Source organism: Dermacentor variabilis, chromosome 5 (assembly GCF_050947875.1).
Source record: "Dermacentor variabilis isolate Ectoservices chromosome 5, ASM5094787v1, whole genome shotgun sequence".
Lineage (NCBI taxonomy): Eukaryota > Metazoa > Arthropoda > Arachnida > Ixodida > Ixodidae > Dermacentor > Dermacentor variabilis.
The window spans coordinates 11,356,058-11,379,451 of NC_134572.1; the positions used below are offsets into that span (position 1 = coordinate 11,356,058).

Here is a 23,394-nt window from a genome sequence, read left to right on the forward strand (position 1 = left end):
CAGGTTAGGTTTCCATCGGCAGGACTATAGAAGTCTTGCGTAACGTTATTTCGTTTTCTCACTGGTTTATTCTTGCGTTGACGTGCTTGCACTCGATAAAAAGTCCGTCTAACCGCCTTCTTTCTTAATGGATAGAGTACCATTAGGGTTCTAATCAATGTCGGTTTTCTTGCATTTAGGAGCTTGCTTGTTGTAGAAATAACTTATCGGAGAAGTATGTAACAAGTATTCCATTTACCTTAGAGGGCAGCTCCTACTGCGAAATAAAGAGGCATAGACGATGTGCTTTAGGATCTGCCTATTCAGCGGCTTTTATGCGTAAAGAAGGAAGACTAACGTTTTTCCTTCAATAAGCACCCAGTACTTATCCTTGTGGAGTACTCAAGAAATAGATACATCTGAGACATTGGGATCCATGTCCTGCGCAGAGTTTCGTAACGTTTCGCTAGCTCAGAAGAATCACGGGCTTGTTTTCTACACTATTTAGTTGTTACCCGTTACCGAATATCTTGGTGTGATCATATCTTGCACAGCTTAGTGCTGAGCATGCTTAACGTTTCTTTATGTGAAATTCCGGTGTCGCATAACAAAGAGTATTGGCGAAGATGATAGTAAGGCTTTTGCCAGAATACGACACAGAATAGTCTAGAACAAGCCGGCATCAAACCGAAAAGATGCAGTTAGGATCTAACGTGTTATCCGCTTAAACTTCTCGAACATGTTGAGCTTCAATCGACCAGGCAGTAATACTATGCTGCCTTCTTCACGCAAATGGTTGAACGGCATTTAAAACTGAAGGAAGCTACCTCGCAGCTTGAAACACTCTTGGCACAGAATTGTAAACATATCTTACTTTTAGAACAGGCACGCGAACAGGAAGTGCACACACATGCAATTGTAACGAGAAGTGAATTGATAGATGTTTTCCTGCGCAGTGTTACCCTACCATCGTTCGCAATGGAAGCCGTAATATAGTTTGAGATGTGGCACACCTCGCCTTTTTTTGCAATGCCACGCTACTTTGATTTATTTGACGCCTATCGAACAAACAAACAAGGTGCCGGCGTCTGACTTTATGAAAACTATCCTGCGTTGCAACTTTTTTCAGCACTTGTTTTATTGACAAATGGTTGCGTCAACGGGGGGGGGGGGGGGTAGGGGGAAGTGATGGAGAAGAAAGCTATGCGGCAGAGCTATAAGCCTGCTCAGGTTGCAAGGCCTGTCTATCTGAACATGTCGCTACAAGCAGATCATGCGGCGATGAATGTTCTTAAACGTTTTACTCTATTCCGCGATGCACATCGAGTTTAAATTTACGCATGCACTATTATACGTGAATCAAAGAAATATTAGGATACCAGAGATATATGCTATGTTCCGTTAGAGTAGAAATTTATGCCTGGGCAAGGTAAACTCACTGGAGAGTGGCGGGCAAAAATTCACAGGCAATGAATGCAGTCGGCTGAAGCTGTAAAGAGTACAGAGGATCGCTCGTGGCGGTTTTAGCCCAGCAAAGGTCTCACATGTGTTGTTGTTGTTGTTGTTATTGATGATGTCTAGTGGTGATACTCTATTACATGACTGGAATACTGATGAACACCTGTATATTTTGTTACCGCTTTGTTAACAGCTGTCGAACCTTTGGCAGAAAAGCGTGAGTTTAGAGCGCAAAGTGGTTACATAAGGTACGCGTTGTTCTGAACGTATCGATAAGCTGAGCCCATCAGGTGAGCTCAGTTATCATTGTTTGACTAAATGTGGCCTCCCATCTTTTATTGCAACTCGCCTAAGATACACGAGTGTCAGAAGGAAGAGGAGCGGCAGCAACTCCATCTTTCCAAGAAGACCCACATAATTGAGAGAGCTGAGGCAAGCCCCGAGCATGGCGTGACAGGGCTGCGGGCATACCTGCCTTGTCAACGTGATGGTGAGGTTCGACGACGTGATCCAGCCATTCTTGTTCTGCACCGTTGACTGGTCTGAAGCGGGCTGCACGGCGCGACCGTCCAGCCTCCAAGACACCTCGGCCGCCGGGTTGCTGGGCGCCGTAGTGCACGAGACGGTCACCAGGTCGCCGGCCTTCGCCTCCTTTGGTGCCGCCATGAAGACGCGAGCGGGAGGGACTGCGTTTCGCGTCGGAACGTCAGTGCGCTGCAAACAGAAAGGCGACCTAGCCAAACGATCGCGTAGTGCCCATGTGTAAACCTACTACGCCTTATACGGACGTTTTGCATGTATTCACGAGGTATTGCCATCACATGAGTGCAAACAAAACGAAATGCCCGATTTCCCGGTTCTGAGTTTCCTTGTCCATCGTCTAACCGTAAGCAACCCAGTTTGTCAGCTTCTCAAGGTCCATTGTTACCGACAGGTGGTCAGACATCAATATTTTAGATATTATAGCGCACTGCGTAAGCAGCTTCCTTGCACATGTATTAAAGACAGCCAACACCCCCTTCCCAACGCAAAAATAAAGATAGAAAGAACATATTGTAAGCAGCCGACGTGATGACACGATCTAATAATATTGCCTAGAGCCAGGCACGTACCTAGGAAGGAGGGGGGCGGCCCCCCTCCTCCCCGCCCACGCCACGACTCCTCACACACATTCCAAAACGCCGACAAATCAAGCTATTCGGCGGTCAACATTTTGCTGCTTTTTACAGCGAAAACTGTATATGACTAACCTTTGGTAGCTTTTTCGGCGTCCCTCAACAGAAAAAAAATCATTATGTGGGCCGATCCTGGTGCTTGTGCGGAAAGGGTCCAAGCTCAATGGCACATACCCCTGTGCGTTTGGGAACCTGTAAGGCGCCTTTCGAAACTTCGGGATGGGCCCACGTATGGGGAGTGCATAACGCCTGCTTCACTTCCGCCGCGGGTCGGCCCGGCATTGCACTACCTTCGGGCCGACTCGCGGCGGAGGTGAAACATTTTGCTTTTCGTTTAAGAGCTGTGACTGTTGTCAGCTCTTGCTGCCATTCCGTCTTCACAGAGTGGAATAGTTGTCACTTCTTTCACTCTTTTTGGATGGCGGTAGTTATCGGCATCTACTGGGGTGTGAAGGCCAATTTTATCATCCATTCGGTGACCACGCGATTAACCCGCGATGAGTTCAGTTGTCACCGTCTATTCAACGATCGCGCGCATCGCTGTTGCTTTGTTAGTTGAACCTTCGTTGTTTAGACTGATATAGGAACCAGGAAAGAGATTTGGTTCGTGGTCAGCTGGTCTGTATGCTCGTGGAACGAGTTGAGGCCGGAGAAAACGCCAGTTACGTTTAACTTTGCCTTTGGCTTCATTATTTCCTCAAGTGATGGCTGTTAAGAACGGCCCAGCTGAGGTGCAAGTTTTGCCAGCCAGTTGCGACAGCGGCGGCAACTTTTGTTGGACCGCCACCGTTGCGCTCTAGCTTCGCCGCCGTTGTGACTGAATGCGATCAGCGGACCAACTATTGTTACTGAGCCTCCACCGCCGCCCTGGTCTGCCGCGAGCGGGGGAGTGCTCGCGGGAACCGAGTTCGAGGCTCCTTCCCACGCGCCGTCCGAGACGCAAGACAATGGGCACCCGGCCGCGCTGCGGGGGTCAGCTCGGGGAATAAAAGGCACCTTTCCTGACACAAGCCCCGAGTTCTACGAAGTCCGTATGACGTCGGCTCCGGACAGTGAACCTCGCGCAACGAAGTGTGTGTGTGAGTGTGTATGTGTAAACCGTCCCACAGAGAGGCGACTTGTTTACGATAGCTGGTCGGCCGTTTCCGTCACCTGGGTATCAGGGGAGGACCGTGTGTTTATAAACCGCTGTTGTGCGGCTGCTCAGTGCACTTTTCTCAAGCAGTCATGTTAGACTGATGTACTTTCTCTCGCAGTCATGTTAGACTGGTGAACTGCATGTAGATACTGTAAATAAACCTATATTCCTCGTTCTCGATGAGAAGCAGTCCTTCCCTTCATCAACGTCCTCAGCATGGATAAGTTGGACGACGGCATGGGCCAGCTACCTTCTAATTCATGCCGGGCTCCATCTTGACAACGGGTTACGAGCGTTGGGATTGAGCCACCAATCCTAACACGGCTCGCCGCGACGCTGGCAGCTCCTCGGAACCATATACTCACGATATGGGCTAAATAAGGCGGAAAATAAAATAATGCGAAATAGCGTTCATCATCAGACCCTGCAATAGCCACTAAATTCATAAGCAATATGACTGTCACCCGTTACCTCGTCTGGCCTTTCCCTAATTGTACAGCAATTTTAGTACAAAATTGGCAACCGGAAACAAGAGTCGCAATGAGTTGAGAAATTAAGCGATCTACTAAGGGGAAGAGCCAAGGCAACGGCCACAGAGGAAGAAAAAGCGAAAATTAACAAATTTAGCCGTTGTATGTCAAAATATTTTTGGATCGACCTTTTTATTTAAGAAGGAAGTAAAGAAAACGTGGTCAGAAGTGGAGAATAATTCCGTGTGTTTTGAATGACGCTTCTACAGTTGATCAGTCGAGCCGCCTGATGTAGCCACTTCTCTGCTGTGCTAATGTGGGTGTTTTTATAACCTTCCGCGATGGGCGCAATGCGTCTAGAACCGCAGCGTCCAGCGTTCCACGCGGTTGTACGTGACTGGTGACCATGCATCGGTACACAACTTCTCGAACGAATAACAACCCGAGTTGGTTTTGGCAACTTAAATTGGTAGAGCAGTAAACGAGGGATCCAAAAGAACTACGTTTATATATATATATATATATATATATGTGTGTGTGTGTGTGTGAAATTCTTAAAGAGCTTATTCAAAAAGCGCTGCTAGAAACCCTTATTTTACACTTTCACTTGTTTACTTGTGTTCGGCGGCGTTCTTCCTGCGCTTCTGTCATGCTCTAGTCCATTTGATGTGGTTCCTTGTTGGCCAAGTAAAGGAGAGGTGTATCTCACAGGCGTACCTGTGAGGTACACCTTATTCCAATTATAGTTTGCGGGTTTACGCGTCTTTACGGCAAATGGTTGGCATTATGCACATTTGTACTAGTAAAGGTAACCCCCCCCCCTCTTTTGCATAGAAATGTTACCTTGGGTTGTCCCCCCTCCACCCCCCCCCCACCCCCCGGAAAGAATCCTGGGTACGTGCCTGCCTAGAACTCTTTGTACCTGGAATAATCTATCACGCAGAGTTTTGAGCACAGGTTTTAAATAAGGTGTTAGTGTGGAAGTACATCGGAAGTACACCACGTATCGGAAAGTAGCAACGTTGTTGGCGGCACCTTTTGGCTCCGTGCCCTACTATGCCGGTCGACTAGTGCTCTTGTTTCAGAAAGAGAAAATATAGAAGAATATTATCGCGATTATGTCACAGCTGATGCTAGAGGGCTTTACACTGTGCCACGAGATCTCGGCATCAGCGCTACTGGTGTCGCCACGTCTTCCGGTATACGTTCACGTCGGTAATTTATTTTGCGGTAATTAATTTAATTGAATGCATCTTCGACCAAAGGTGTGTAAAAACGCTTGCTAAGCGTCACTGGAGAGTGTGCGTTGACGCGCCGCTTCGACATACTCACAGAGCACGCTCAACGTGACCGACGCCTGCGACGGCTGCAGCGTGACCAGGTTGCTGGCCTCGCATCGGTACGCGGCGTTGTTGTCCGCGGCCGTCACCGCGAAGGTGTAGGCGCTGGTGGCCTCGCGCGAGGCCGCCTTGTAGCGCGCCCGCAGCGGCCGGCCGTCGCGGCTCCAGGCGAGCGCGGCCGGCGGATTGCCGCCGCGCGAGATGCAGGCCAGCGTGAGCGTGTCCCCGACCTGCACGATGTCGCCCTCGTGGTAGCCCTCGATCTCGGGCGCCCCCGGTGGGTCTGCGTGCGAGGATCGAGTAAACGCACGAGCTTTTACGTCCCGAAAAGAAGTGTAGAAGGAAAATTTATGAAGGTACAATCCCCCAGCTCGTCTAGCCTGAGTGCGCTTGTTCCGGGGCTGTCTCGGTGTCTCTTTCTGCGATTTCAAGTATTCCTGATGGATTTCAACCAACTTTCATGCCTCGCCATCCCGCTAGCCAGCTACTTCGCGCCGGGTGAAAGGAAGAGGGAGAGAAAGAGTGTTGTGAGGAAGTCTTAATAGATGGTCCTATCAAGTAAGAGTTTGTCTATGAGAAATGCCGTATTGATGTTTTGAGGGTTGAATGAATGCTCGGGGTTCTCTAACGTGCAATAAAGGCTCAGTGCACGAGCGTTTTCGATTCCGCCCCACCAGAAGGCCTCCGCCGCTGTTAGGTGTTTCACTGGCGTCCTTTTTCTTTTTTCTTGCGCTTTTCTTGAGGAAATTAAATCATAGTAAGCGTGTAGTGGAACATACTGATCTGTCCCAATTCAAACATATCTGGATGACTATCTGTGCGAGTGCGCCGCTTGATTTCGATGTATTCTGTGTTTGTGATTATTCCATATTTCTTTTCTTTTATATTTTTTCATAACCCTCTCTGTAAGGACCCTCGCAAGGGGGTTGACAGTATTGTTAAATAAATAAATAAATAAATAAATACCAACACACCCAACTGTCCTCGCCGCATTTCTTCCCATTAAATCTTTTTTTTTTCTCTCGCCAACAATGTTTGTCTGAATTACAGGACTTTATATAATATGACTGTTTGTAAAGCCAAGAAATGCCTTCATTGTGACTCACATAACACGCTGACGGTGACTGAAGCATGCAGCGGGCTCTCGAGGGCGGGGTGCGTTGCCTCGCAGGTGTAGACCGCTCGATTGTCGTCCAGCTTGGGGTACAGCGTGACAGAACTGTACACAGAAAATAGCTTCTCTCCGGAGGCGTTCTTTCTCGTCAGCGCTTTTTCTGAAATATGCGAAGTCAGAACTTGAGCATATTTCCGTTTTCATGTACAGTTTAGGGTGCCGCATAGTAAGCCACAGCCAAGGCAAGCTTCAAAAAGCACAAAATACACAAGCTGCAATCAAGATAACTGACGACCTTCAAACTTCACAAAGCTCAGACATTTGGAATTCAAATGTAGCGAGCAGTTGTGAACTGGCCAAAGAACAAGAAAACAAAACCGACCTTGCAGAAGCGAAAAAACTTGATAAGACAGACTCTCGAGCCTGGAATCAATGACTGTACACAGAGCAACACCAGGCCCGAACAGGATCGTGCGTGGCTGATTGTCGCGCCTACAGCTCGGAAGGCTGCGTGTCGATAGCTAGGCACAAGCACGGTTGCGCGCCCCGAACGATGAGTCTCTGTCTTCTTGGTCTTCGCCAAAGACGCGACGGTCTCAGCTCTCCGTCCTAGAATTTCAACTTGCCCGGAAACATACCGCGTGTGCGCTGCAGCTATGCGAGATGAACTTGTATTATGACCAGCTTATCCTCTGACTCGCCTCCCACTAGTGCCTCTGCTCCGCGCCGCTCTGGATAACGTCGAACTCCGCGTCCATAACTGCCTAGAGCAGTGTCAGGTTGCTTTCATACGCCGCTTTCTGTTTCATGTCACGGCAATGTACCGCGCTGAAGCGCTGACTTGTGCTACCATACACGGGACATTACACACAGAGGAGACGCAGTGGTAACTGTTCATGGTTAATATTCTCCATACGTTTCGATTTAGTTTCGTTGTTGCGAAGGTAACCGATAATGTGCACTGCAGTTTCTAAGGTGTATGTCATAGTTCGCAGGTCACGGGAAAGCTCTCAAGCACTCTGATAAGGACAATTAGATCAACGTCCCCAACTTAAAGCAGGGAAGTACTTGATCTAGCAATATGGTGGGCAGCACCAAAATTTCTCTCAACAGGCTGTAGTGGCTAAACATAAGAGTGCTGAGAGCGAGTAAATGGTCGACGGGATCTTTGCTTGCTACATATTAAGACGTCACATTCGAATTCGCTCATCGCGAGCACCTATTAATTGAAAACGCATTAGTTGTTCCCTCTCATATTGCTTACGTATTATCGTGATCGTGCAGACGAACGGTGGAGTCTGAAGTTAAAGAAAATACATGATTTCACAGCACGTGGGAATTTTTCTTTCTGGCAAGTGTGGAAGCGACCGGCTTTGCGGCAGACGTCTGATTGGTGGCTCTGGCACTTTCTGCATCCCTACGTAGCACACTGAAGTAACTTTAGCCGGCATTTAAGTTGGAGTGGCAGCAATGTGAGAGCGGTACATTGACGCGTTTCCGCATACGCCGCATTGTGCATAACGCTGACATACACCCACACAAGAGCAGGCACAGGGCACACGAAGCGCTTGAATAACAAACTCACTGATGTCACCATCCTGAATGGGTACGTAACGTGCCATAATGATTATAAGAACACGTTGTAGACTAACTGATACAAGTGTTGTTCCATGAGCGTTGGCGGCATACCTTGCGCGAGTGGGAGGGAGTTCCGCAGCCACCTGATGTTAGCTGCGGGCTTAGTGTTCCGCACCCAACAGGCAATGGCCAGGCTCTCGGCTTCTCTGACTTCCACTACACTGCCATTTCCTCGGTGACGAAGCTCGATCTCTTTTGTCGGCACTGGAAGGTCGACAATACAAAAAAAGAAAAACGAATGCTGTTAATAAATAGGGCGCGACAAGCTCTGAATCAAGTGGCGATGCTGGCTTGGGAATTGCTTGTGGATGTTTATTATACCTTCGTGTGTTTTTCACAGTAGCTGCCGCAACACTTTCAGAAATATAAAACTACGCGACGACCGCAAACGCGCGCATTTGCCCTCGGAAGCGACGGCATCTCAAACTCCAACTTCATCCATTGACGAGGCTGATGACTGGTGGCTCATGTATACGTGTTACAGAAGCCACATGCACTAAAATACAGCAACGAATGGCACGTAGTATAAATATCCAAAATGAGCAACGTTGATACTACCAAGGAGCATGCAACCTAAAGCACTGACAGAATATCACGGTTGATCACCGTCGCAGATACCTTGAAGTGTCGCGTGACACTAGTCTCGGTTTCTAGATCAACTATTGTATGAATCACTTTATTACTTTAAAAGAGACTGCGCAGTTTGATACAACTCAGGATTTGATGACTCGATCCTTTTTGGGCGATATTTTGTTTAATCGTTGCCCATTTCACCCTTGTTCAGGGTCCCGGAATGGCATGGCTAACATTCTTTTTGTACTTTAAGCAGAAATACGATTAGAGTCAAACCTCATTACAACGAAATAATGAATATAACGACGTAACCTTGGCTCCCCCATCATCTTAGTTATAACGAGGATTTACTGTAATATGCCAAAAGTAGAGAGAAGAGTGTTACAACGCTCTTGTAGCCTTCAAGATCCAGAAGAGAGGTTTTCCAGATTCACGCACTTCACCAGGGCATATAGTTTTGCTAATCAACACAAGTTCGGCTTTCAGTGTAAAGAAAGCTAATCAAAACAAATGTTCTTGGTAATCACAGCAGGCGGCACTCTAGATGTATATCTTTGCAGTAGCCACGCTATGACTGTTTTTCGCTGGATGCGCTACTGACATACCGAGCACTGTAAGGCGGGCTGCAGTCCAAATGGCATGATTCTTGTACGCTGGTCCTACCTGCAAGGATTAAAAGGTGCCTTCACTACGCGTTCGCGTAGGGAATAACATCGTTTGTCTAGCGCTAACTCTCGAGAACTCCCTACATATGCAGTCACAAGTTTATCGCTAGTATTTCAAGACTGCATTAATAGTACTTCAAATGCATCTTTATAGGACCAACTCCAAATGTCTGACAGAAGCGTCTGCGGTAGTCTTAAAGCCTATTTCAACCAACGTAAAACGAACAGAAAACGTTTTCTACTCTGAAGATGCAGTCTGTACAATTACTTTATTTACTTAAATTATAGCAGTCATTTCATTTCATGTGTATTCACACACCGTAATGCTGAGCGCACTATAGAATGACAGAAAATATACAAAACAGCAAGAACATGAAGCATAAGGCACAAATATGCTTGCTGATTTTTATAAAGATAGGAACGCAACAAATCTCAGGCAGTCAAATACTAAAAAAGACAGAAAAAGTTAGATGTTTTATTTTCGACATCAATTTTGGCTCATTAAAAGAAAAATTATAAGTTGTAAACATACAGTAGACAAATATTGCTTCAGCAATACAGCCTCTTAATCAAACAGGGGGGGCCATTTCACTTCGTCTTGCATTAGCGTTCTCTGCAGATGCTTGTGCAGTACTTCGGTCAAAATTAGTGTACTTGGTTCAAAGAGATTCAACGCAGAACCTTTTTATCTTGAATGGTCTAAAAGTTTCTGTATTTGTTTGTATCAACATTACACCAATTGCCAGATAATATTTGCACACGTGTTGGTAAGTCAATTGGTGATATACTGGTGTGTTGTGCTAACGTAGTAATGCTGAATTTTATATTATCGTATGCTCTTTAAAACATTAATCGATCAAACTATAAACTATTTCTTCTACTGCGGACCGCATAATAACTTGTGTCTGGTGGTGGGGGTGGTGAGTTGTAGCAACAGACGGGCTTAGCCTGGCGATTGTTACGTCTCAACACCCCCAACGGTGTTAATTGAACGTTTGCCACGTGTCAAACCACCGCACCTACTAACCAGACACCAGGCGTGGGCTATTTCCCTGGCCGACTGAGCAAAGAAGATAGAAAGCGTGTAAACCGGCTGTTGCAGAGTTCCACGAAAAGACCTCAGCGGCTCTTTCCCTGGCCGACTGAGCAAAGAAGAAAGACAATGTGTAAACCGGCTGTTGCAGGGTTCCACGAAAAGACCTCAGCGGCTCTTTCCCCTGGCCGACTGAGCAAACAAGTATGGCGAGTTGTAGCAACAGGCGGGTTTAGCCTGGCGATTGTTACGTCTCAACACCTCCAACGGTGTTAATTGAACGTTTGCCACGTGTCAAACCACCGGCTGTTGCAGGATTCCACGAAAAGACCTCAGCGGCTCCTTCCCTGGCCGACTGAGCAAAGAAGAAAGACAGCGTGTAAACCGGCTGTTGCAGGGTTCCACAAAAAGACCTCAGCGGCTCTTTCCCTGGCCGACTGAGCAAAGAAGAAAGACAGCGTGTAAACCAGCGGCTGTTGCAGGGTTTCACGAAAAGACCTCAGCGGCTCTTTCCCTGGCGGTCTGAGCAAAGAAGAAAGACAGCGTGTAAACCGGCTGTGGCAGGGTTCCACGAAAAGACCTCAGCGGCTCTTTCCCTGGCCGACTGAGCAAAGAAGAAAGACAGCGTGTAAACCACCGGCTGTTGAAGGGTTCCACGAAAAGACCTCAGCGGCTCTTTCCCTAGCCTACTGAGCAAAGAAGAAAGACAGCGTGTAAACCACCGGCTGTTGCGGGGTTCCACGAAAAGACCTCAGCGGCTCCTTCCCTGGCCGACTGAGCAAAGAAGAAAGACAGCGTGTAAACCGGCTGTTGCAGGGTTCCACGAAAAGACCTCAGCAGCTCTTTCCCTGGCCAACTGAGCAAGGAAGAAAGACAGCGTGTAAGCCGGCTGTGGCAGGGTTCCACAAAAAGACCTCAGCGGCTCTTTCCCTGGCCGACTGAGCAAAGAAGAAAGACAGCGTGTAAACCAGCGGCTGTTGCAGGGTTTCACGAAAAGACCTCAGCGGCTCTTTCCCTGGCGGTCTGAGCAAAGAAGAAAGACAGCGTGTGAACCGGCTGTGGCAGGGTTCCACGAAAAGACCTCAGCGGCTCTTTCCCTGGCCGACTGAGCAAAGAAGAAAGACAGCGTGTAAACCACCGGCTGTTGAAGGGTTCCACGAGAAGACCTCAGCGGCTTTTTTTTTTAAAGAAGAAAGACAGCGTGTAAACCACCGGCTGTTGCGGGGTTCCACGAAAAGACCTCAGCGGCTCCTTCCCTGGCCGACTGAGCAAAGAAGAAAGACAGCGTGTAAACCGGCTGTTGCAGGGTTCCACGAAAAGACCTCAGCAGCTCTTTCCCTGGCCAACTGAGCAAAGAAGAAAGACAGCGTGTAAACCGGCTGTGGCAGGGTTCCACAAAAAGACCTCAGCGGCTCTTTCCCTGGCCGACTGAGCAAAGAAGAAAGACAGCGTGTAAACCAGCGGCTGTTGCAGGGTTTCACGAAAAGACCTCAGCGGCTCTTTCCCTGGCGGTCTGAGCAAAGAAGAAAGACAGCGTGTGAACCAGCTGTGGCAGGGTTCCACGAAAAGACCTCAGCGGCTCTTTCCCTGGCCGACTGATCAAAGAAGAAAGACAACGTGTAAACCGGCTGTGGCAGGGTTCTACGAAAAGACCTCAGCGGCTCTTTCCCTGGCCGACTGAGCAAAGAAGAAAGACAGCGTGTAAAGCGGCTGTTGCAGGGTTCCACGAAAAGACCTCAGTGGCTCTTTCCCTGGCCGACTGAGCAAAGAAGAAAGACAGCGTGTAAACCGGCTGTTGCAGGATTTCACGAAAGGCTCTCAGCCCGCCCTTCACCTTGCAGACTGAGTGAACAACGGGGTGGGCCACGACGAAAGAACCAGGTGTCGCCGGATGATTTCTTCTACAAATTGCAAACCAGTTTCTTCGAGGCGGAGCCACTGCGGGTTATGGATAGCATGGGGTGTGGTATCGCAACGGAGTCGACGATGGTGATTTGCTACTGGACAGTCTTCTGATTCCCTAGTCTACTCGCCTAGGGAATACGACGGGATTAAAAGCAGATAGTTTTCGAGAGTGAGGGCAGAGGGTCCTGACGTGAACTGAGGCTTTAACTTGCTCCTGCATATGAAGTGGGCTTCCGCACTGGAGCCGTGTAACTAATGGCGTTTTTCACTGGTCGATCTGGAGCAGCCGCCTGAATCCTCGAGCGAGCGCTCGGCTTTCACCAATCCGAGTCTGCCAGTGGAGCGCACGAACGCTCCGCGGGAGATCACACAGGAAGTCTGCGTGCACGTGACACAAACCGGTTCCGCAAACTATGCCCAACACAATGTTGTGCGTACCGACCGGGCATGGACCGGGTACCGATTTCGCTTGAAGACGGAAGTGACGCCATGTGACGCGTTCTATTTCCGCCCGAATCCGCGTCTCGGCGGCGGAGCAAGTGAGAGCGATCCGGCGCGGAGCGAGTTGATCCGAAACGACCAGTGGAACGCGCGAACCCGCTCCAGATCGACCAGTGAAATGCGGATTCGTTGCCGCGGAGCAAAAAATCCTGCTCCGAATCGACCAGTGAAAAACGCCATAAGCTAAATAAACCCTTTTCCTTCATTTTGTACAACTTGACGTCATAGTCAATTGGCTTGGTGGATTCCATGCCCACAACGCCACCCTAGCTGCAACACGATCAATGCTGGCAACTGCTCCACCCGAGCGTCTCTTATAGTATCACTAGAGTGTTTCACCACATGTCCATCACACCAGTCTCTCTTGGGAATACGATAAGCAGACGTGACACTTCTTTGTGGGCTAGGACTGAGCTTTCCCGGAACACAAGGTGTTGCAGCCACGCATGCGGAAGGTCCTTTTCTTGCAGATTTTCCAGGAGAGCGTCTCTTTCATGTTGGAAATTCGGGAAAGACGACAGAAAGTGTGCAATGCCTCCTGTCTCGTCGCATATCGTACAGTTCGGAGAATTCATACGCCCTTCTGAAATAACCATGCTGGTGTACTAGCAGATCCTGTCCTTATTCGATGTAGAAGTGAAGCTTCCTTTCGACGAAATTTCTGGTTACGCCGGGCATATGTGATGGAACCGAAAGGGACCCAGAGTGATTTCGAATGTCAGATTTCGTAACTTGATTACTCTTTGGGAGGATGGTGGAGCGCTGCGTATGCAAGAGCATCATCTTTTTTCGCTGCTGGCAATACCAATGTGGGAGGGCATCAAATGAAAGTTGACTGTGAAGCCTTTGCTGTCAAGTTCTTTTGCGAGGGGTAGTGATTTGTGCGGGAACTTGGTGGACGGTAGACCAGAGTAGAGTTATTGCAACACAGCGTTCGAGTCCGTAAGAAGAATCACATTCTGTGGAGGCAATGCCTTTAGTTTGCGCAGAGCAGCAGCTATTGCCACGCCTTCCACAACTGTCGACGAAGCTATATAATCTAGACGGTCAGACCACGCATATCTCAGAAAGGGAACATGGAATGCAGCTGCGCAGTGGTCTTCGTTTGCTTCGACAGGGTCAACTGTGTATACTTGGGGGCAATTCGGGCAATTCGTGTTCGAATGCTACAGAACTAGTGGATTGGCTTCTGCAGCTGGAATACAGCTCTTTTACTGCAGTCGTGGTACACTTAAGTTGCATGTGACATCCTGAAATATCCAGGGTGGGTCTACCTTTTTTCCCTGGCTCGAGCATCGCAATCCTAAGACTCGAAGCGTGTTCAGTGCTGCATAAAAATGTGAGCGCGGCCTGTTACCTACGCGTCTTTAGAGGGCTTTGCCAGACGAAGACTCAGTCGAATGTAGTGGCTGGGTCATGAGAGTCTGGGAAGCTTGATGTCGCAGAGGGCGTGACTCAGCTTCGTAGAGCACTTTTTTGTCCTATGCCGGCTGAGGGACTCCCAAGCACAACCTTTTTTGTGTAGGGCGTCTAAGTACTCGTATTGAGTATCTGAGGGTGACATCAGAGGGAGCTGGTATAGGATCCGACTTGTAACCAACGTTGTATGCAGCCATAGCATCGACGCCGGGTTGTTGCCCCAGTGTATGTCAACGACTCGCTTGAGCACATGAAGCCTCTGTGACGACGACGCCACAACCTCTCGCATGATATGTAATTCATATAACAGCTATTAGTATTTGTTATTTCATCGCAATAGCTACTATTCAGCATAGCATTCCTATCTCGTTCATTGTTATCTAGATGTACGCTATTTTCAATTTGGTTTGTTTTGCGTTTCTAGTGAATTCGCTCTAGTCCTTGTGTTACTTAATATGTTGCTACTATGCTAGGTATTGCCTGTATTTTGTTTATCGGACCTTCAACTAGCATATGGCTACAGTCCGACAGGTGTTTGTTTACCTGTGTCTTGTGATGTGGAAATAAATACTCGCTACTCCCAACCAATCTCCCAACGAATCCACAGATTAACCAACTGAGAAAAATAAACACGCGCAGTCGTTTTTCTTACTTGGCACTGGTATTCCGCCTCATCTTCCATCTGGACATTGGTGATGCGCAGGTTATAGACACCGCGTTGATTGTCTACGATCATTGTGTACCGCGGGAAACCTGGAATGGACGGGTCGAAACCTGTAGGAGGAAAGGAAGAATAAGATATGCAGAAGTTAGCAAGGTGCCTATAGCAGTCAGCTTATGGAGTTCCGTTTCCACGGTTCTTGAGTGGTGAAACGACTGATCGTCATCGCAAGAGCCCACCATGGCAAGGCTTAGAGCACTCTTTGGAGAAACATTTTTTGGAAACTCGTTAAAACTTTGATACGCTGGTTCAGTGAGAGGTACGTTTAAGTGAACTTTAATGGGCCAAGGAGCACAATAAAAAATTTAGAATATATTTTCGAGATAGTGTAGCCTATGACAGGATTTCATGTGCGCAAGCACAAGTAGTGGCCAATATTACTGACAGAGTGACAACGAGGGAAAGAAAAAGTAAAAAAAAAGAAAAACCACTGTGAGGTGCTTAAGAACACTTCACACTGCGGCAGCAGGGGATGAACAAGCTGGGAGGGAAATACATTTGTCCTGCACTAAGTATGAAAAATGTACCGACGGTGGTGAAAATGATCCAGTTGCACATCTTCACATACAAAATGGGACAATAAATTTAGGCGAAGATTGATGTATGTACTATCTGTCGGTGATGGCAGTTATTGGTATGTCGCTATTTGCAGAGCCAACATGTTGGTTTTCAGAAAATGCAGTCTGAACAAGTTTTTCTGCCATTTTACCACCAAAAAGAAATTGAAATCGTTTTGACAAGTGCAAAACGGTACGTGCTTTTTTCTTTGCACCAGCACTCCAATTTCTTATCTCACTCTTGCTGCTCATCCACGTGACCACTTACAGAAGTTTTTTTTTTCTCTCTATGCCAGTGAAGTTTATTACCAAAAGCTGAAGAATTTCGGACTCATTTGATATCCAACATATTGTCACGAGAGAGATCAACTACATCTCGACGAACAACTTCGCAAGGTTCTTGTAGAAGTTACGCGCTCGCAGCACAAAAGGCGTCATGTCAACGCTAGTTGTCAAACAATGCAGGCGACCACCACATACGTACCGCGGCGCTGTCTTAAGCTGCTTGGTAATAAGTGTAGAGCACGGACACCCACCGAGCAGGAATCCGTCTTTGCTCCACTGGACGGGTCCGGCCAGGTTGGCCACGTGGCACTGCAGCTCGGCCGTCTGTCCCTCGACTGCTTGGGTGTCGCGGGGACGCACGCGGAAGTACTGCTGACCGCCCGCCCATGTACACAGCGCTGCGAGAGTGGCGGAGAATGCCGTCGTTGAACCGAAAGATAATTCCAGAATAAAGGAACGGTGCTTTCACCATCTGGAATACGCAACAGGGGTCGTGGTGCACGTAGCTTGTCACTGATACGTCGTCATGTCGGATGTGCCTGCTTGCAAAAAATTGGCGAGAGTGCCATGTGGACATATATACACTGTCTAAATTGATTTTTCTAGACCTTCAAGAGATATGTGCCGCCAAAACGTTCGTGCGCGCTATAACGCATTTCGGCCACTTTATTGAGTAATAATGTCTGGGTCTTTTTTTGTTGTTGTTGCATTTATAGAAGAATGATCACGCTTCCAAACAGGTTAAAAGTTGAGATTTCATTATTTAAAACACTGTGATAGCAGGCAGCTTAGAGTATCGCTCATGAGATTTCACATACGAGCTGCTGCGCTGCGATGAAAGCATACAATATTAAGTGTTGGCCCACAAGAACAAACGCCTGTGTTGCGCCCAGGTCGTACTAGGAGAAACTCATCTAAGACATGCGGAAAGTTGACGCTCATATCGCAGTGTAAAACAGCGAGCGTATCTGGAGTTATACACGAACACGTTAAGGAACAAGACCGCTACGATACTGCTGTTTAAGTGTTACTGCAAGGGTGAAGCGGTCAAGTTCCAAATCAGGAGAGCTTAGGACAAACACCGTGACGACAACGAAACTGGACCATGTCTTAACGGAATTACCTACCACAGCGTGCCTATTCCAACCTGGCCCGCTTCCTGCAGTTTCTGGTCCTCGATTTACTTTCTTTCAAATGTGTGGTACTTTGACGACTAGGAACTGGGGTTAAACAGCGCGAAAAAAACGAGGACACAAGGAAACAAATACCACAGATGAGCGCCGACTGTCAACTGGAAGTTTATTTGAAATTCACCGGACATTTATACCTTTTTTTTCAGCATAGGCATGTGCACATCAGTCGCAAAAACAACTGCAAATCAACAGCATTATAATCTTTCTTTCAGAAATGTGATTTCTTTTCCCGACAAGGCAAGAGAGGGAGTGCTTACACATTTATCTCCTTCCTTTCTAATGTGAAAGGCCTCTACTATTTCCCATTCCCTCTTACCCTTTCCTTTCCCTATAAATTTTGTCTTTTGAAATATGGGGGTGCAGTGACACTTGTTACAGTGTCCGGCTAAATGACTCCGATAGCCATTCTTTAGATTACTGCTGTGCTGACGAGCTCTTTCATTGAAGCACCTGTCCCGTTTGACCTACAAAGATTTTCCACAGCTGAGTGGTATCTGACAGATAACGTTGCGCCTGCACTCAGTGAAACGAGTTTTTTGAAACAAGTAGGGCTAGTGGCATAAATGGTATATAAACAGATTGGAATAGCTTTACGTTATAGCGCCCCCATATTGCCGAACCAATGTCTCGACCTCATTCCAAGTACAACAAACGGCGTACTGAGACCAGGGTCACATGTCTCCTTCACTGCCATCTCAGGTGCCACAAACTTCAACGAAGCTGTCACCAACCGCCTCCACTTTCTTCTTCAATGCCCATCTGGCACCGTGAATACAGAAAATGAATAAATAAATTTAAAATACTGTTCACGCGGTGTCACGTGATTGCATACTGACGCAAAAGTATCGCTAACTTCAGGAGCTTCCCAAGTCTTCAGTGCATATGGTGCTTTTTAATGTTAGACGTTAGTGATACGTGGTGTGAGAAAGTGCAAGCAACATGTGCAAGTGCACCGCGTTGAGATCCTGAAAGTAACGCTCTAGCCATTGCATTCTATGTGCACTGTCATCACCATGAGCAACCTAACGCCTCCGTAACTTATATAATGTCGATCTGTATGCCAAAGACAGCAATCAAGATGGATGCAGGGGCACTACATCGTGATTCGTGCTGACCTTAAAGCGTGACATACACAGAACGGGAAGCCAGAGTGCTTATCAGTCATTTCTGTCGTCAGGTAAAGCCATGCAACGATGGTGCAATGGCGACCACGTCTCGAAGGTTTCAAAACCTCTACGTACGCCACTCGATGCTGGGAAATATCACGCCATAATGAAGAGCAAGGATTGAAAGAAAAACTAGAGGCAGCTGTTCTGAGCACTGTTGGTCAATCGAACGCTTAATGCATTACGGGGACGCCGGGCAACCGTAGCTTGTTGTGATTCAGCGCCTGGCAGGGACTTTGTATGATAATTGTTCATTAGCCGACAGCAATAGAGAGCTGTGATAAAGCTGTGTTTAAGTTTGGATCTGTGTATTTTTCACGGGAAAAGTAGTCACTTACCCCAAGTAGTTGCGTTGGGAGCGTCATAGCTGTGCTTGGAGTGAATGCATTGGCCACTAAAAGGGCCACGCGCAGACGATTCCATCCAAAGACGTACTGTCCAACTTAAATATTCTTCTGCAACTGACTGACCCTTAGATTCATTAATAGGAACTACCACAATGTAGGCTCATTTAGTCCCATTATTACAATTGCCCTGTTCCTACCAGGCCTATACCACACCTAGTATGACCATTCGCGAAAGACGAAAGAATTTCAACAATATATGTAGTACGCCAAGATAATCCTAATCCATAAGAAAAGGGACGCCAAAGACTTGAAAAATTATAGACCGATCAGCTTACTGTCCTTTGCCTACAAAGTATTTACTAAGATAATCGCAAATAGAATCAGGAACACCTTAGACTTCTGTCAACCAAATGTCAAGGCAGGATTTCGTAAAGGATACTCAACAATAGGCCATATTCACACTATCAGTCAGGTGATAGAGAAATGTGCGGAATATAACCAACCATCATATATAGCTTTCATTGATTACGAGAAAGCGTTTGATTCAGTCGAAACCTCAGCAGTCATGGAGATATTACGGAATCAGGATGTAGACGAGCCGTATGTAAAAATACTGAGAGATATCTATAGCGGCTCCACAGCCACCGCAGTCATCCATAAAGAAAGCAACAAAATCCCAATAAAGAAAGGCGTTATGCAGGAAGATACGATCTCTCCAATGCTATTCACAGCGTGTATACAGGAGATATTCAGAGACCTGGATTGGGAAGAATTGGGGATAAGAGTTCATGGAGAACACCTTAGTAACTTGTGATTCGCTGATGATATTACCTTGCTTAGTAACTCAGGGGACCAATTGCAATGCATGCTCACTGACCTGGAGAGGCAAAGGAGAAGGGTGGGTCTAAAAATTAATCTGCAGAAAACCAAAGTAATGTTTAACAGTCTCGGAAGAGAACAGCAGTTTACGATAGGTATCGAGGCACTGGAAGTGGTAAGGGAATACATCTACTTAGGGCAGGTCGTGCCCGCGGATCCGGATCATGAGACTGAAATAATCAGAAGAATAAGAATGGGCTGGGGTGCGTTTGGCAGGCATTCTCAGATCGTGAACAGCAGGTTGCCATTATGACTCAAGAGAAAACTGTATAACAGCTGTGTCTTACCAGTACTCACCTACGTGGCAGAAACCTGGAGGCTTACGAAAAGGGTTCTGCTTAAATTTAAGACGAAGCAACGAGCTATGGAAAGAAGAATGATGTGTGTAACGTTAAGGGATAAGAAGAAAGCAGATTGGGTTAGGGATTGGTAGGGAAGTTAGGAAGATAGGGTGAGGGTTAGGGAAAAGTTAATGACATCTTAGTTGAAATCAAGAAATAGAAATGGGGGGGGGGGCATGGGCAGGACATGCAATGAGGAGGGAACATAACCGATGGTCATTAAGGGTTACGCACTGGATTCCAAGGGAAGGGAAGCGTAGCAGCGGGCAGCAGAAATTTAGGTGGGCGGATGAGATTAAGACATTTGCAGGGACAACACGGACGCATTTAGCACATGACAGGGGTAGTTGGAGAAGTGTGGGAGAGGCCTTTGCCCTGCAGTGGGCGTAACCAGGCTGATGATGATGACGATGTAGTACACAAGGTCTTTGATGTACGGTGTGATAAAATGTGAAAATTTGCAGGCACAACTTGCAATCAGCTAGCGCAGGACAGAGTTTATTGGAAATCGCTGGGAGAGGCCTTCGTCCTGCAGTAGACATACACAACAACAACATGATGATGATGATGATGATGATGATAACGTACGATACATAGACTTTTCGTAGAAATGTGGTTTTTATCTTACCAGAACTTATTATTTTATATTTGTAAAACCCGAACTGGTATATGCACAAAAGTCGTCAAGGAATCTGTCTATTTCTGTCGACAAGGGTAGCGATGGGGGCTTGTTGGTAACTATTGACTAAAGGGAGTTAAGCACAAAGAAACGCGAGAGGAGGAATACAAAAGACAAAGTAATGTGTGTCCACCGTGACTTCTTTGTCATCATGTTCCTTCACGCTTAATGTGTTCCATTGACTCCAAAGTGTGCAGTTTTCTAAAATTTGGACAATATTGAAAAAAAAATACGTGAGGTCTTAAATCCATTGGCTGTTCATACTATTACGTGCCGAAACTAATCAAGGGATCAAGTATACAAGCATATTTGCAAGTTATTTGAAATGGGGGCAACGCTATCTAAAACAAGGCGGCTGTGAAAACCGGTGCCGCCTCGTCCCACCAAATCGTCTTCTTTACTGAAGATCAACTTCGTCTATGGCTCTCTTCTGATTGCTCTGTAACATCTGCTCCGGATGTAAAGGCTCAACGCCATAGCTCTGATGGAGGCGAGCTCGCGCGTAGGTGTACAAATTGATCTGAAGCACGTGCGCAACGTCAGTGGATGGAGTTGCTGACGAGCAACGAAAGTCCAAGGCAGCGATTTCGTAGTTAACATCGTCAAGCGTAATAATGCAAATAATTTCTGGGGAAGCTTGGTGCTACAAGTCGGGTAGATGATAATTTTGTGCTTTCATCGCGAAAGTGATGAAGGCTCTTGTAGGGCCCTGTGTAGCACGGCAGGCAGCAGCTTTTTGGAGAAGCCGATGTGTCGACACGGTATTCGTAGGAGCATCCAGGAGGAAATCAAACGTTCCGATCGTCTTAGCGATCTGTGACGCCGTTTACCGGGAAAGAGCAATCTGGCGAGCAGCGTAATCCCGAGCAAGGAGGTACTCGACATATTGTTACGTGCAAAAAAAAAAGAACACATTGTATGAACAGATATTTCGTAGTAGTGTTCATAGAGGAAGGAAGGAGTGTGTCGAAGGACAAAGTACGGTGGCGGCCGGACGGAAAGTAAATCACGCCACTTCTGATTGCTGCGTAACAATATATTCGATTATCGTTGCTCTTTTCCGAGAGGCTCAATTAAGTTTTGTGAGAGATAACTTGCCTCTCTGTGAAAGGGGAGGTGCGAAAAAAGGCTACTCAAGGACGAATCGCACAACGATTTCTATGCCCCATGGCAAGAAAGTTTTGTTCGAGAATATCTATATATTTAACACAAGCCCAAAGCGGGTACCTTCAAGTAATTTTCGACTGTACGAAGTGGTTGGCCATGTGCAGCTTGCGATTCTTGCGATGATTGGGCAGTCGTACGCAACCACATTAGACCTCTGTGCCGCTAGTATGATTGTGAGCTTGCGGTATCCTTCTGTGCAACGAAGTCAGCCAATGGTGGTTTTCTTCTACCACGAACCAACAGCTGAATTTTCTTAAACGAACAGCTACCACCAACATGGAGTAGTGTATGTGTTGTGTGTGTGCGTGTATGAGTGTGCGTGTGTGTGTGCGCGCGCGTGCGTGTGTGTACTGTTTGCGTGTTGTGTACGCGTTGTGTGCGTGTGTGTTATGTGTTGGTGGGTGCCTATACATTTTGTCTCATAGTAAATGCTATTTGTTTCGAAGTGTACACGGTGCCACTGACTGGCCACGTACTAATATTCTGCAGTTACCTGAAAATAAATAGTGGCACGTCTAGTTTAATCGAAATTACTTGTAAGTAACCTCACACGTGATACTCAGATACGCACACGCTGCATAACTTTGTTGACTACTCCTCAAAAAAAAGATTCACACAGAAAATGCTCAGATAACGCTCAAAAACAATTATAACCCAAGCGAGCTACTGCAGGTGGCGGTGCCAGGTACGCTGATTTTTCGATTATTAAAAGTCCTTATCGCTCTTTAGCGCCTTATCCATTCGCGTCGAACAATTATCAACCGCGATCAACCGTACTCCGGCGGCGGCTGCGTATGACGCGGCCACGCGGGCGCATCTTGAAAGCGATCTGCGATGGGGACAGAGAGCGCCGAGTGCTGGTAGCTTCGTGTGCGCTGTGTTCTCGCCGCTTAGTTGAAGCCTTGAAGAGAGAGGCAGCAAAAAAGGCCAATTCGCTCGCTACTGCGGGCCCTATTTTGAAAGCGATCGTAGTACGTGACGGACGAGCAGGTTTTCTCGCTGGGTAGGCATGGAAATGCTTACGCATTCAAAGATCCTTGTGCTAGAGTGCTTCACTGAGCTCTGTACAATCACAGTGCCGCCATATGTATATTAAAGGCACCATTATTGTTTTTCAGGTCAGTCGCAGCACGACACCTTGCGAGAGGAACCAAGGTCCAGCGCCCAAGCAAGCAGCACGGCCTTTCACCAAAGGATGTCTCCATAATAGGGTATCTTCGCGATTGTGTTTTAAAGCAAAACTATCCAACAACGTAATGCCGCGACCACGTTGAGCTTTTTTTAGCACCATTATGAGTTGATATTGTTACGCTGCATGCCTTTTGCAACCAGTGAAACCGCCTACTTTAACATTCGAGAAAGTTGGTATCGACTTGCTCGACTTCTTTCCCAAGAGCTCTACCGGTCGTTGCTGGATTGTTGCGTGCGTCGACTACTTGATGCGATATACTGAGACTGCGGCGCTAACCTCTGCTATACCGCCGCCGATCTGTCGCTCCTTCTGCTTCAGTCTGTCATCTTGCACCACGGCGCTCCGCGTGCTATGTGTGACCACAAACGGCAATTCGCCGCCGACGTTATTAAAGATATTCTGCGCCTTTGCGGTTATACTTATCGTCATTCAACACCATACAATCCACATACAAATGGC

At 47.2% G+C, this 23,394-nt stretch overlaps 1 protein-coding gene across 1 annotated transcript in view; it reads right to left on the reverse strand.

Moving 5' to 3' along the window:
• LOC142582244 (nephrin-like) overlaps positions 1-23,394 on the reverse strand; it is a 71,817-nt gene that overhangs the window by 42,908 nt on the left and 5,515 nt on the right. Inside the window, exons 2-8 of the mRNA XM_075691707.1 lie at positions 16,223-16,369; positions 15,061-15,182; positions 9,491-9,548; positions 8,364-8,516; positions 6,667-6,834; positions 5,553-5,843; positions 1,909-2,123 (exon numbers count right to left, since the gene is read on the reverse strand). Of these exons, the coding sequence (XP_075547822.1) occupies positions 1,909-2,123; positions 5,553-5,843; positions 6,667-6,834; positions 8,364-8,516; positions 9,491-9,548; positions 15,061-15,182; positions 16,223-16,369 (1,154 nt within the window). The remainder of the gene's footprint in view (positions 1-1,908; positions 2,124-5,552; positions 5,844-6,666; positions 6,835-8,363; positions 8,517-9,490; positions 9,549-15,060; positions 15,183-16,222; positions 16,370-23,394) is intronic.